This window comes from Mastigoproctus giganteus, chromosome 12, assembly GCF_048544385.1.
Source record: "Mastigoproctus giganteus isolate SK-2022 chromosome 12, ASM4854438v1, whole genome shotgun sequence".
Taxonomy (NCBI): Eukaryota; Metazoa; Arthropoda; class Arachnida; order Uropygi; family Thelyphonidae; genus Mastigoproctus; species Mastigoproctus giganteus.
The window spans coordinates 33,456,154-33,468,754 of NC_143586.1; the positions used below are offsets into that span (position 1 = coordinate 33,456,154).

Here is a 12,601-nt window from a genome sequence, read left to right on the forward strand (position 1 = left end):
AAAAGTGGTTTAAAAAGAAAATGCATTACTTTAACTATCATTAGCAAGCTCAAAGTGATAGAACAACTTCAAATGGTGTTCCTTGAAAAAAAATTGCTGAAGAATTTGGTACTGGCTAACAGGCTGTGTCAGATGTTATAAACAAAAAGAATCTATAAAGATATTTGCTTTAAAATTCGACGTGGGGAGTGATAAAATAAAAGCAGTGTATCAAATAGACAGACATTAAAAATGCCAAAAAAAGTGTTGCAGGAAGAAGCACAGAGTAGTAAGATTACTCTATGGCACTGGTGCACAGAGTAATCTTACAACTCTGTGCATTGGCATGCGAACGCCACCTGATAAATGTATAAAAAGTCAAAAGACAATACGTTTATCCATCGATAGATGGATAAACGTATTGTCTTTTTATAGTTTTTAAATAAAGGCTCTACAGGGATATTTTTATATTTATTTTCATTAGCACTACCATCTCATTAAATTTTCCATTTGTTTGCATTCTAAGTTTTTTCGTCTTTTAGGGCTATCTTTTGTTTCCCTGATCTGGATGACCTCCCCCCAATTAATCCGGATTAGCGAGGGTTTATTGTATATACATATATTTTCAATTTTTTTACAGAAGTATTTGTATATATAATAAGCAAAGATATATTTGGAGGGAATGGTGTGATTTTTTTTTTTTTTTTTGGCTGATGCTGCATAAGCTCATACACTTGCTTTTTTTTTTTTGCATCACACATGCCACTACTACATGTGCACAATTAAAATTTTGCATGCTTAAGAATCTCTTAGAATGTTCTACATGCTTAAGAATCGGCTAGTTTGCTACATTATTTAACTTAAAAAAGGGAAAAACTAACAGATTCATGTTTACAGTTTATGCATAAAAAGTATTGTTTAAATTTTCTAAAGAATTACTATTTTTTGAAAATAAGTAATAATAATAAACACAGCATTTTCTAAATATTTAATTTTTTATAAAAAAAAAAAAAAAAAAAAAAAAAAAAAACATAAAATAAGTATTTCAATCCATTAAGAAAAGATGAAATATTGGTATTGTCCAAGCAGATTGTCAAAAACATCTGAAAGTTTTCCTAGAAATTAAAAAAAGAGAATTTACACCTGTCAGGTGCCATACCAACATCTGTGAAATAAGTTTTGCAACACCACCACCGATTCACCTTAAGAACAAGGATATTTGAAACTCAAGTGTCGATTTCATACTCAAAATTTGATATTATAAACTTAAGCTCAACTTTGACAAATATACAAGATATAATATTTTCGGAGTGAAATGAATGAGAATGAAATACATTCAATATTTACACATTTAACATATATTCTAATAAATATAAACTTTTTTTTGTAAAATTGGTGCTGCTACCATAATATTTCCTTTATTTTATTAAAATTAAAAAAAAAAAAAAATCCAGAAAAGATTTAAAATAAATAATAAAGAATACAATATAAATCAGACCCAGTAACACAAGGCCAACCATTGTCAGATTCTGAAAAGAAAGCTTATCAACCAGTTGTACTGTAGTTCTACTGTTGGCGAAAAAGGTGATATTATACACAAACATAATACATATGACATATATAGATACAAGCATATGACATATATAAAATGCACAATGGCTGCATTAAAATAAAAATAAAAAAAAACCAATGATACTGTAAAAAAAGATGTGATTATTTCTGTTATGGATCCTCTCATTATATATATATATATATATGGAAAGATTGCTCCCAGATTATAAACTTTCAATTTACAGACTACTCCTGAGGAACATGATTTTTGGAAATAGGAAGATTATTATTAGTTATGACCAAACAAGAACAAATATGAAAGTGAGAAAACTTGGTATTAAATTTTTTTTCTTTCCTTAGTACAAAATCTGGGTTAGGCAGCTTGTTTCAGCCATAACTTAAATTAAACTTGTACAGTTATAGTATAGAATGGTAATGCTTTATGAAATTTTAATCTCTCCCATGTCATAAACTTTTATTTCCTAATACTGAACTGTTTACAATTTTTGTTTTGTTTCAATTGAAACACATCTTTTATGTTATATGTTAACAATTTTACTATTGTTGCAATGTGGTTTTGTTTAAGTATAATTTAAGCACTTAAATGTTAAGTTTACCTTGTTTCTTCCAATTATTTTTTCCCACAAATGACCACATAGACAATTACACATGAAGTAAATTTTGATACATGAGTGATCACAAAGTGCTGATTAACACAGAGAGAGAGAGAGAGAGAGAGAGAGAGAGAGAGAGAGAGAGAGAGAGAGAGAGAGAGAGAGAGAGAGAGAGAGAGAGAGAGAGAGAGAGAGAGAGAGAGAGAGAAGAAAGTAGTAAATGGATATGCCTGGGAGAAGTTTAATTGGAATGAAAATTTTTATACTTTAAGTAAAAATTATATCTGCTAAGCAAACAGAAGGAAAAGCTTTTCTACATTTAATGCAATTCATTCTTATACAAGCTAAGAAAAATTAAGGTAAACTGGAATTTCGAATGAAATTTGTGTTTTTCCAGATGACAGCAGAAACATGGAATACATGGGAGGGAAAAAAAAAAAATCAGTAAGAATCTGGGGAGGTACCCATAGACTGGAAATGTGCAAATGTGACCCCAATTCACAAAGGAGGATCAAAGGCTGACACAAGTAATTATAGACCTGTGAGCTTAACTTCTGTTCCAGGAAAATTAATGGAGACACTGGTTAAAGAAGCACTGCAGGATCATTTAGACAAGACTTCAGTTATAGCTCAGACACAGCATGGTTTTGTTAAGGGGAAGTCTTGCCTGACCAACTTGATTGGATACTATGATGCAGTCACAAAAGAACTGGATGCAGGGAATAACTTTGATATTATATACTTGGATCTTAGAAAGGCTTTTGATACTGTTGCACATGGAAGACTGCTACACAAATTGGAGCAGTGTGACATTGGAGGCAAATTGCCGCTATGGATAAAGGGGTGGTTGAGGGGGAGAAGACAGAGAGTGGTAATCAATGGACACTGCTCATCGTGGACTGATGTTATTAGTGGAGTCCCTCAGGGCTCAGTGTTGGGTCCATTATTGTTTTCTGTATTTATAAATGATATTGATGATGGTATATCGGGCTTAATGTCCAAGTTTGCAGACGATACAAAGGTTGGCAGGGTTGTCAAGGACACTACTGACACTATGCTGCTGCAACAGGATCTGGAAAGGTTGAGCAGATGGGCTGAGAGGTGGCAAATGAAGTTTAACATTGACAAATGTAAAGTACTACACATGGGAAACAGCAACCCCAGAGCAACGTATCAACTCTGTGGTACTACACTGACAGTGGTAGAGAATATCTGCCTGCACAACCACCCCCCGGGGGTGGTTGTGCAGGCAGATATGAAGTTCTCTGAGCAGTGCAGACAGGCTGCAAGAGTAGCTCATGGTGTATTGTCAATGATATATAGGAATTTTTCTAGCAGGGATAAGGAGGTGATTATTCCCTTGTATAAGGCAATGGTCAGGCCACACCTAGAGTACTGTATACAGGTCTGGAGACCTCATTTCAAGAAGGATGTTAGAGCTGCTGGAATGAGTACAGAGAAGGGCAACAAGATTAGTGAATGGAACAAAGGGGTGCTCTTACGAAGAAAGGCTTAAGTTTTGCGAATTACAGTGTCTGGAGACTAGGCAGCAGCGAGGTGATCTGATAGAGGTGTACAAAGCCTTGAATGGTTTGAGCATGCTCAATGCTGATGGGATTCTTCCTCTTGCTCAGAATAATCACCTGAGAGGGCATAAATTCAAATTGAGGAAAGACAGATGTAGGATAGATGTGCGGAAATTTGCCTTTAGCCAGCGGGTGGTTGGTAGGTGGAACAGACTTCCATCCCTTGTCGTGGAAGTTGATAGCCTAAATAAGTTTAAGGCTCAGCTGGACAGGTATTTTGAACGAACAGAGGGGTGAAGTGGAAGTGGTTTTTTTTTTTTTTTTTTTGGCTGATGCTGCATAAGCTTGCTTTCTTGCATCAAATGCCTCTACTAATGCTAATGCTAATATCTTCTCTCAACCACAGCGCATATGTATTTCTCGTATGATGTGGTCATACAAGAAACGTTTAAATAGAAAATAATAATAAGTAATGTTAACTATTTGCATAATTTAGTTGTTTTTAAAATTAATTTTTAACTGCCGTGAAAGTTAGTTTATTAGGTGGCCACTGAATTTTAGTCAGTGGCCACCTAAAAAAAAAAAAAAAAAAAAAAAAAGCTTATATAATTTTGTAATGCTGTGACACATTGAAGTTTTCTGTTATATATATTTTGTTGAGACAGTATATTTATTCTTTTTAGAGGAGTTGTTTAATAATTAAATACAACATAATATATTCCAGATATCTTTTCAGAAAACACCACAGTTCTTCAACATGTGTGTATGTTTTAGCATAACCCAACTTGGACAGACAAGATTTTAATTTTAACTAAAATGAAGATCAACTTCTTAATTTGAGAAATAACTTATCTTCTTTAATAGAGGTTAAAAGGAGAGCAGAGAGGAACAGAGATTGTTTAACACACTGCATCATTATTCATGGCAATCTGATTAATTTTTTAAAAAAATTGCAATTTTAACCAAAAAGTGGATAACAACTTATATTTAGTACTACTGCCCCCTGTAACCCAACAAAATTCAACGGGTGGTGATTTGATGAACTTTGTCAAATCCACACTGGGCCTCCCTAACTATTCTCTGGGGCAGGTTTCATTGAACTGATAACTATGCAATCTCAGCAGATGCTGATTATGTAGAGCCTTACTGATATATGGGTTAGTGCAATTTGCATAATTTTTATACACGTAGGTATAAAATAATTATCTGCCCAGGTATTGGTATCATTTTAATTACAGTATTTGTCTTATAAGATGCTGCAGCGTGGAAGATGCACCCTAATTTTGGAATGGTAAATTTAAGAAAAAAAAAAACTTTTTAAAAAAATTTATTGTTAATACAATGGAAATTTAAAATTCAATAAAAATAAAACCCAAAAGCCAATGCAGAAAAGTATAGGATTATTACTCATATCATTTTAGTATTATTCAACTACATTACTGACTTGATATCACTGTCACTCTCATACAATAAATGATCTTCAATGCCATCCACTGCATTACTTATACCACATTTTTTAAAGGACTTGACCACAATTTCAGTCTTAACATCATGCCGCGACTTCAGCACCCATTCACACACTTGTGCTATTGATGGACATTTCATCCTTCCCGCAGACATTGTATCATGGCTCCCCTTTATCATCCATTTATTATATTGCTCCAGCATGTTATTCTTGAATGTCATACTGATGCTGACAACTAACGGCTGTAACTGGGAAGTTAAGCCACTTGTAATTACCATCAATTCTGTATTCATCATCTCGACCAGTTGTTTGACATTTTCGGTCCTATGTGCTGTAAACTGATCCCACACTAGTAGTGCATTTTTATGCAGTAGTCCACCAGGATGCCTGGACCAAACTTTTACAAACCAATCCTTGATACGTTCTTCATCCATCCATCCCTTCAGTTGTACAAGTATGTGAATTCCATTTGGCAGTTTATCTTTCGGTAAAGTTTTTCTTTTAAAAATTAACACTGGCAGAAGTTCGGTCCCATCAGCACAAAAAGTTAAAACTGCAGTGTAGTGTGTCTTTTCATGTCCGGTGGTTTTAAAGTTATAGATTTTTGCCCTCTCAGATTTACTGTTTTATTGGATGGCACAACAAAGAGTCAACAGAATTTCATCCCTATTTCAGATATGGCTAAGTTTGTAGTTGCTTCATTTTCTGGTATTAAGGACAAATTTATGGAAATCGAATATTTTCTGTTCATACTCAGCAGGCATTCTCTGGGCTATTCTAGTTCTTGTGTGTAAACTTAACCCATTTCTTTTCGTGAAGCGATAACACCAAGATTCAGTTCCTTTAAAGCGAGGTTTCAACATAATCATTAGAGGGATTTTCTTGTCAGACTAGAAAGATAAAATCAGAGAAAGGAATTGTTTAGCAAACATCCAGCTGAGTTGCTGCTGCTTCTTTATTGTTATGCATGTGACCAAAAAGAGCCCAAGGAAGTCTTTGAAGAGTAATTCTTGTCTCTACAAAAAAAAAAAAAAAAAAAAAAAACAGAATAAAGCAATTCACTTTCTTATCATGGCATTCATGTCAATTATCATAATGAATGGCCCACTGTTAACTGGGTGCCACACAGTTGCAGAAACCATGAAGTTTTTAATACTCCTCTTGCTTCATGGCTGTTCCAGACCATATATAGGAACTTTAAATTTAACTAGCATCTTTAAAAGTACATCATATTAGTTAGTATCCTATTATATTACACACACTTTTAAAGACTCCATAAACTTACCAAGAATGACAAGGGGTCTACTAGAGAGTCCACAATTCTCTAAATGTAGAGTTACTAAACTGGTTCCTGTTCTGAGTGCCCTACCAAGAATCAGAAGACTCTGCTCATTTTGCCCAGTATTTCTAGCATCAAGGTAATGAAGACAGGGTGTCTACAATAATGTAAAATAAACAGTCATTGAATACCATGCCACTGCATATTAGTAAATGACCTTCTTATTACTCTCTTATACTATGAGCAAAATTCTTAAAAAAATAATGTTTAAATATAGTATTGAGAAATTGCTTAAAAAGTTATGTGATTGAATTTCATGGACTGTTATTTTTATTTTTTTCTAATCATTTGCAACTGAATTAAAGTTCATCTATTACCAAATTGATATTAACAGTTATTTTCAGTTATTTGCAGTTATTTTCAACCTCATCTCAAAAGTTAATATTAATGAATGATTCATGCCATTTTAATTTATTCAACACATTTTCTCATCACTACAAATCTATATATCTCACTGCCTGCAGGTATAAGGGAGAACAATGTTGAACTTCCTTGGCAACATACAGTAAAACCTCTAGTGGTGACCAAAATATGATGGAACAGTTTAAAAAGGATACCACATTCATGCTAGTTATCCTCTATAAGCTGATCATCCTCTCACTTAGTAACCACTGTTCTCACCATAGAGTTGATGAAAAAGGTTTATAAGTATAATTTGAGGGATTTTTCTGGGTATAAGGAGTGGGGGAGGGGGGCTGTTAACTATTGTTTCTGTTACTATATATTGGCAATTTGTTCACTAGGGGGCAAATGTAAATTGTACTGTAAACAATAGGTCTTGTAATAATTCAGCATGAATAGAAATGTCAAAAAATAACTGACTATCGACAAGGGTTAATAACTTAGACTACTTCTCATTATTCACATCTCATCTTTCAAGGAATTAATTTGAGGATAAGTCTAGAGTATTGGACTTAGGAGAAGGAAACATTCATACTGTAATTTCAGTTACATAAACAGACAAAAAAAAAAAAAAATTTCATGTCACAGTTTACAAGTGGGGGACAAGATCTGTTGTTTACTGCAATTTATAAATGCCCTTCTCTAGCTCAGTTGTTCAGTTTTGGCTAAGCCACAGGTTACCAACAACAAGAGTAATAAATAAATAAATAATTTATTCACACAGTATAATAAACACAGTAATAATATAGTATCACAAATAATTTACAAGTGGGGACCAAGACCTGTTCCTTATGTTAATTGTGCTGTAATTTACATGTGCACTTTACTGACTCACCTGTGTCAGTTTTGGCTAAGCCACTGGTTAGTAAACATCAAAGATGTCAGCAAACAAGAAAGTGAACAAATTAAAGTTACAAACAAAAATCAAAGTGGTAGAAGATGCTGAAAGTGGAATGTCTCAGAGAAGACTGGCTGAAAAATACTACTGCTGCAAGACTAACATCCAAGTCACTTTAAAAAATAAGGAGGCAGTGAAAGAAATGGTTTGAAATTGTCATCAAACCTTCAAGGTGATCAACAATTTGACTCATTCATGGTCCTACGGTGCTTGTACAAGAAATTTGTTGATAAGTGGACCAATATTAAAAGAGAGAGAGTGGAGTTTTCCATCATTCAAACATTTAAGCACAGTTATAGGAAACAGATTTTGACATTAGTGATGAAAATAGACTCTGTGGAAAATTTAGAACTGATAAAGTAAATTAATCTTCGTAATGTTTAATATATCAAAGAGGCGTGACAAGCAGTTTTTGAAAGATACCATCAAAAAATGCTTATAAAATTATAGAATTAATATGGGAAATATGGAAAATGATATACAATATACTCATATATCATACCTTGCATCATTTGCCCTTATTAATATTATATAGCAACTGTTTTGGGAAAATGAGGCAGTATTTGATTGGCATAATGATTTGTAAGTAAGTGAGTAATTTGTAACCAGAATTCAATTTCATAATTATTGTAGAATCGATCAAAGGAACATGGGAAGACAATCGATTGTGCTTGTTGAGTTTGAATAATTAGTAGTCAAACTGGTATAATACATTCGTTATAATACATTATAGTGTCTGCTGTTGTTAATCCAAATTTTACAATGGCACTGCCTATTAACAGGCATTGCGATTTTGCCAGATGGGATAAGATATACTATATTATTAAGGTCCTTATACTTTGTTTATAGCTATTGAAACATGCTCTGAGTATATTATATGAAGAAAAAGTCAGTGCTATGAAATAAGCTTTTAAGACAATGAGCCAGTCGTGAATGGTAATTCTATAAGATTGTCAACTGGCTTAGAAGTGGTAAGGATTACTCTTCTCCGTTCCTTTAATTGATTTTACAATAACCCTTATGAAGTTAGATTTCTGTTAAAATTTACTCACATATGAAGCCATAGCTATTCAGTAGTAAATTCCAAGAATTAATATACTTAATGTAAAGCTTTCAGAGAACCTATCACAAATTTAACAAAAACAAATTTATAAAATTGCATGCTTGAAAAATTGCATCATGGGAACCAGTACCCATGATGAAATTTTTATAAAATCCAAATAATTTGGTCCTTGAGGCTGTCACAGACATTCTCTCAGGTATGTTAAGCTGTGCTTGCTACTTGGGAGTCTAACACTTTGATGGAACTGATATTCGGGTGACACAAGTTGTCGTCGTCATCATCATCATTAGCCATTTTCAATCCACTGCAGGATGAAGGCTTCTCTAGCAGCTTTCCAGTTCCTTCTGTTTTGTGCAATGGAAACCATTTGCTGCTCATAAACTCTTGAATTTCATCTGCGCATCTTCATTGTTGTCTTTCAGGTTTCCTTTTAGCTCCTCTTGGGTATCATTCTTTTATTTTCTTAGTCCATCTGTCATCATGTCTTCGAGTTATGTGTCCTGTCCAAGTCCATTTCAGTTCTTCAGTTTTGATAAGAATGTCCTTTACTTGAGTTTGCTGCCTAATCCATGTGTTTCTCTTCTTATCCGACAGTCTAATTCCTAATATAATTCATCCCATTCTTTGTTTTGTAGTTTTCAGCTTCTCTTCCACAATGTGGGGAGTACATATTGGTTTATTATTATTCTTGTAGGGATGAAATCCTTTATTCCACACTACACCTTAAAATCTTGTCCTTTATTAAAACCTTGGTTATCCATTAAATGCTAAGGTTGTTCAAGAGAAGCACATTACATAGTGTAATCGTCTTGTATCCAAATCTCCAAGTTCATTTTCTGTCTACAACAAAGCTCACAATTGCAAAGCAGTTATCAGTCAGTCCAAACTAGATTTCAAATAAGCTAAGAGTAGAAAACTTGCTTCTTGTCCAAATGGTAGTTGAGTATTCTGGTCTCTTGCCAAAACTGTTGGCCACAAATTTTGCCCATCTGTATTGCCATCTATCACAACCAGATGGTTCTATTGCGACTTCAGCCAAAGATAAAAGTGACCTGCTAGCATCCTATTTTTCTTCCAACTCGTGTATTCCACCTCCCACCATTCCCAGTACACTCCATTCACTGCCTCTTGTAGTCTTCCATCAAAAGGATGTCAGAAGGATTTTGAACAATCTTGATGCTAATAAAGCTTCAGGACCTGATGGCATTCCTCCACTTAATCTTAAAATCTGTGCTCCTGAGCATACTCCTGTTCTGTGTCATCTTTTTTCACTTTCTAACCTTTCATTTGATCAATCAACTAGTGACATTCTGGCTTATGTTACCCATCTATGAACAAATTCAATGGAAAAATTGGGTGAAACTCAAGCAGCTGCTCTTGAAATTTTAAAGGGTTTTGATCATGTCTGGCATAAAGGTCTTCTAAGTAAGCTTATATATTATGGTTTACCAACTGTTTGTTGTAATTGGTATCTGGTTTTCTCTCTGACCACTCACTGCGGGTAATGGTAGTTGGCTCTCTGCCTTCTAACTTCTCCAATAATGCTGGTGTACCCAACATTCAGTTTTGTCTCCCACTCTTTTCCTCTCTTATATATTAATGACTTCTTACATTCAATGGAAATCCTATCCATAGTTTTTCCTGATGATAGCACATTGCATTCTACCTTCCAGTTTGAGAAACTGTCTTGCACAAACAGCTTCAACTTCTTGAATATCCACTACCAATTCCTTAAATGCTGATCTCCAAGTAATTCTCCAGTGGGGCAAAGATAACTTAGTCAATATCAATTGTTCTAAAACTCAGTCCTGTCTTATATCTTGCAAAAAGAATTCTTCTGCTCCTGTGCTGATCTTCGATGATACTCTGATTTATAGGCCAGATCATATACTTTTATTGAGGATTATCCTGACTGGGGTATTTACACACATTACAAATACTGCTTCCTCTGCATCTAAAAAACTAGGTTTTGTCTTGCACTCTTGGTGTAACTATACTTCCAAAGAACTGTTCACTGTGTAAAAAGGCACCTCCGTAGCCAGGTGGGCAGGAGCAGCAGTGCGTAGCACACACTTCTTGATTAGACCGGGGTTCGAGCCTGTGACCACCAAATACGGAGGATACGGAAAGGTCAGGGTGTGACCACCGCATATCCCTGGAGCAATATGGCCTTAGTTGCTAATGCTCCTAAAAACCAAATAACAAACTGTGTAAAAATTGTAAATCTGCCCTACCATGGAATATTGTTTCTACATCTGGAGCAATGCCCCAAAACTTCTCTCAGACTAACCATTCAAACGAGGGCAGTTAGGTTAATTAATGATTCATCTCTAACAGAGTCTCTCTCCACTCTGTCTCATGAATGTTCTGCTGCATGCATCTTCTATGGGCACTGTTCTGAACTGGCTTCTATAATTCTCTCTTTCGCTCTCTCTTCCAAAGCAGTCCGAACATTTGCCACAATCGGTCAACATCCTTTTACTGTCCCATTTCAAACTCACAGAACAAACTTTTCTTCTTCCTCATTTATTCATTTGACTTCCATTTTCTGGAACAAACTTCCTACATAGATATTTCCTGAAAATTATATTCTACAGAAGTTCAAGTCCAAGTCAACAAGTTTCTACTTTCATCTTCTCAACCTTCAGCCCATGCAAGGTACTAAGTAATGGTACTTACTTAGGTTCTAATACTTCTCATGTTTGGGGTTTTCATTAAAAAAAAATAACTCTTCTCCACATGATATTTTGAACCAAATGACAACGTGCTAACAAAAGTGCAATGTCAGAACTATTGTTTCAATTGTATAAGTTCCGAAGCAATTTTATTATTACTTCTGAACATATGACAAACCACAGAAAGGAATGCACTTTTTTACAGGGGATTTAAAAGCTAAGTTCAATTCATGTCACACTGTTTTTTTTTTAGGAAGTGAGTTTTCAAAAAAAAAAAATAATAAATAAATAAACATATCTAATATATGTCTATATATAACATGTCTAATAAATATATCTAATAACTTGGATTTTAGGAAAGCTTTTAATACTATTGCACATGGAAGACTACTGTACAAATTGAAGCAGTAAGGACCAGTTGCTACAATGGTTAAAAGGATGGTTGAGTGGGAGAAGACAAAGAGTGGTAATCAATGGATGCTGCTCTTCATGGATTGATGTTATTAGTGGTCTCCCAGGGTTTGCTGTTGGGCCCATTGTTGTTTTCTGTATTTATCAATGATATTGATGACGGTATATCAGGGTTAATGTCTGAGTTTGCAGATGATACGAAGGTTGGCAGGGTTGTTAATGATGGTACACTATTGTAACAGGAGCTGGAAAAGTTGAGCATATGGACTGAGAGGTGGCAACTGAAGTTTAACATTGACAAATGTAAAGTACTGCATATGGGTAGCAGTAACCCTAGGGTAATGTACCAACTGGGTGGTACATTCAGGGTAGTGGAGGATGAAAAGGACCTGGAGGATATTGTGCAGTCAGATATGAAGTTTTCTGAGCAGTGCAGCCAGGCTGCAAGAGTAGCTCACGGTGTCTTGTCAATGATATACAGGAATAGGGAGGTGATTGTCCTCTTGTATAAGGCAATGGTCAGGCCACACCTTGAGTACTGCATATAGGTCTGGAGGCCTCATTTTATAAAGGAAGTAGAGCTGCTGGAATGAGTACAGAGAAGGGCAATGAGATTGTTGAGTGGAACAAAGGGTTGCTGTTACCAAGAAAGGCTTAAGTTCTACAAATTACAGCATC

At 34.8% G+C, this 12,601-nt stretch overlaps 1 protein-coding gene across 1 annotated transcript in view; it reads right to left on the reverse strand.

Annotated features, from left to right (window-relative positions):
* The window catches only part of LOC150076868 (uncharacterized), a 238,521-nt gene that overhangs the window by 99,267 nt on the left and 126,653 nt on the right, over positions 1-12,601 (reverse strand). Inside the window, exon 6 of the mRNA XM_090385707.1 lies at positions 6,421-6,571. Within this exon, the coding sequence (XP_090241833.1) occupies positions 6,421-6,571 (151 nt within the window). The remainder of the gene's footprint in view (positions 1-6,420; positions 6,572-12,601) is intronic.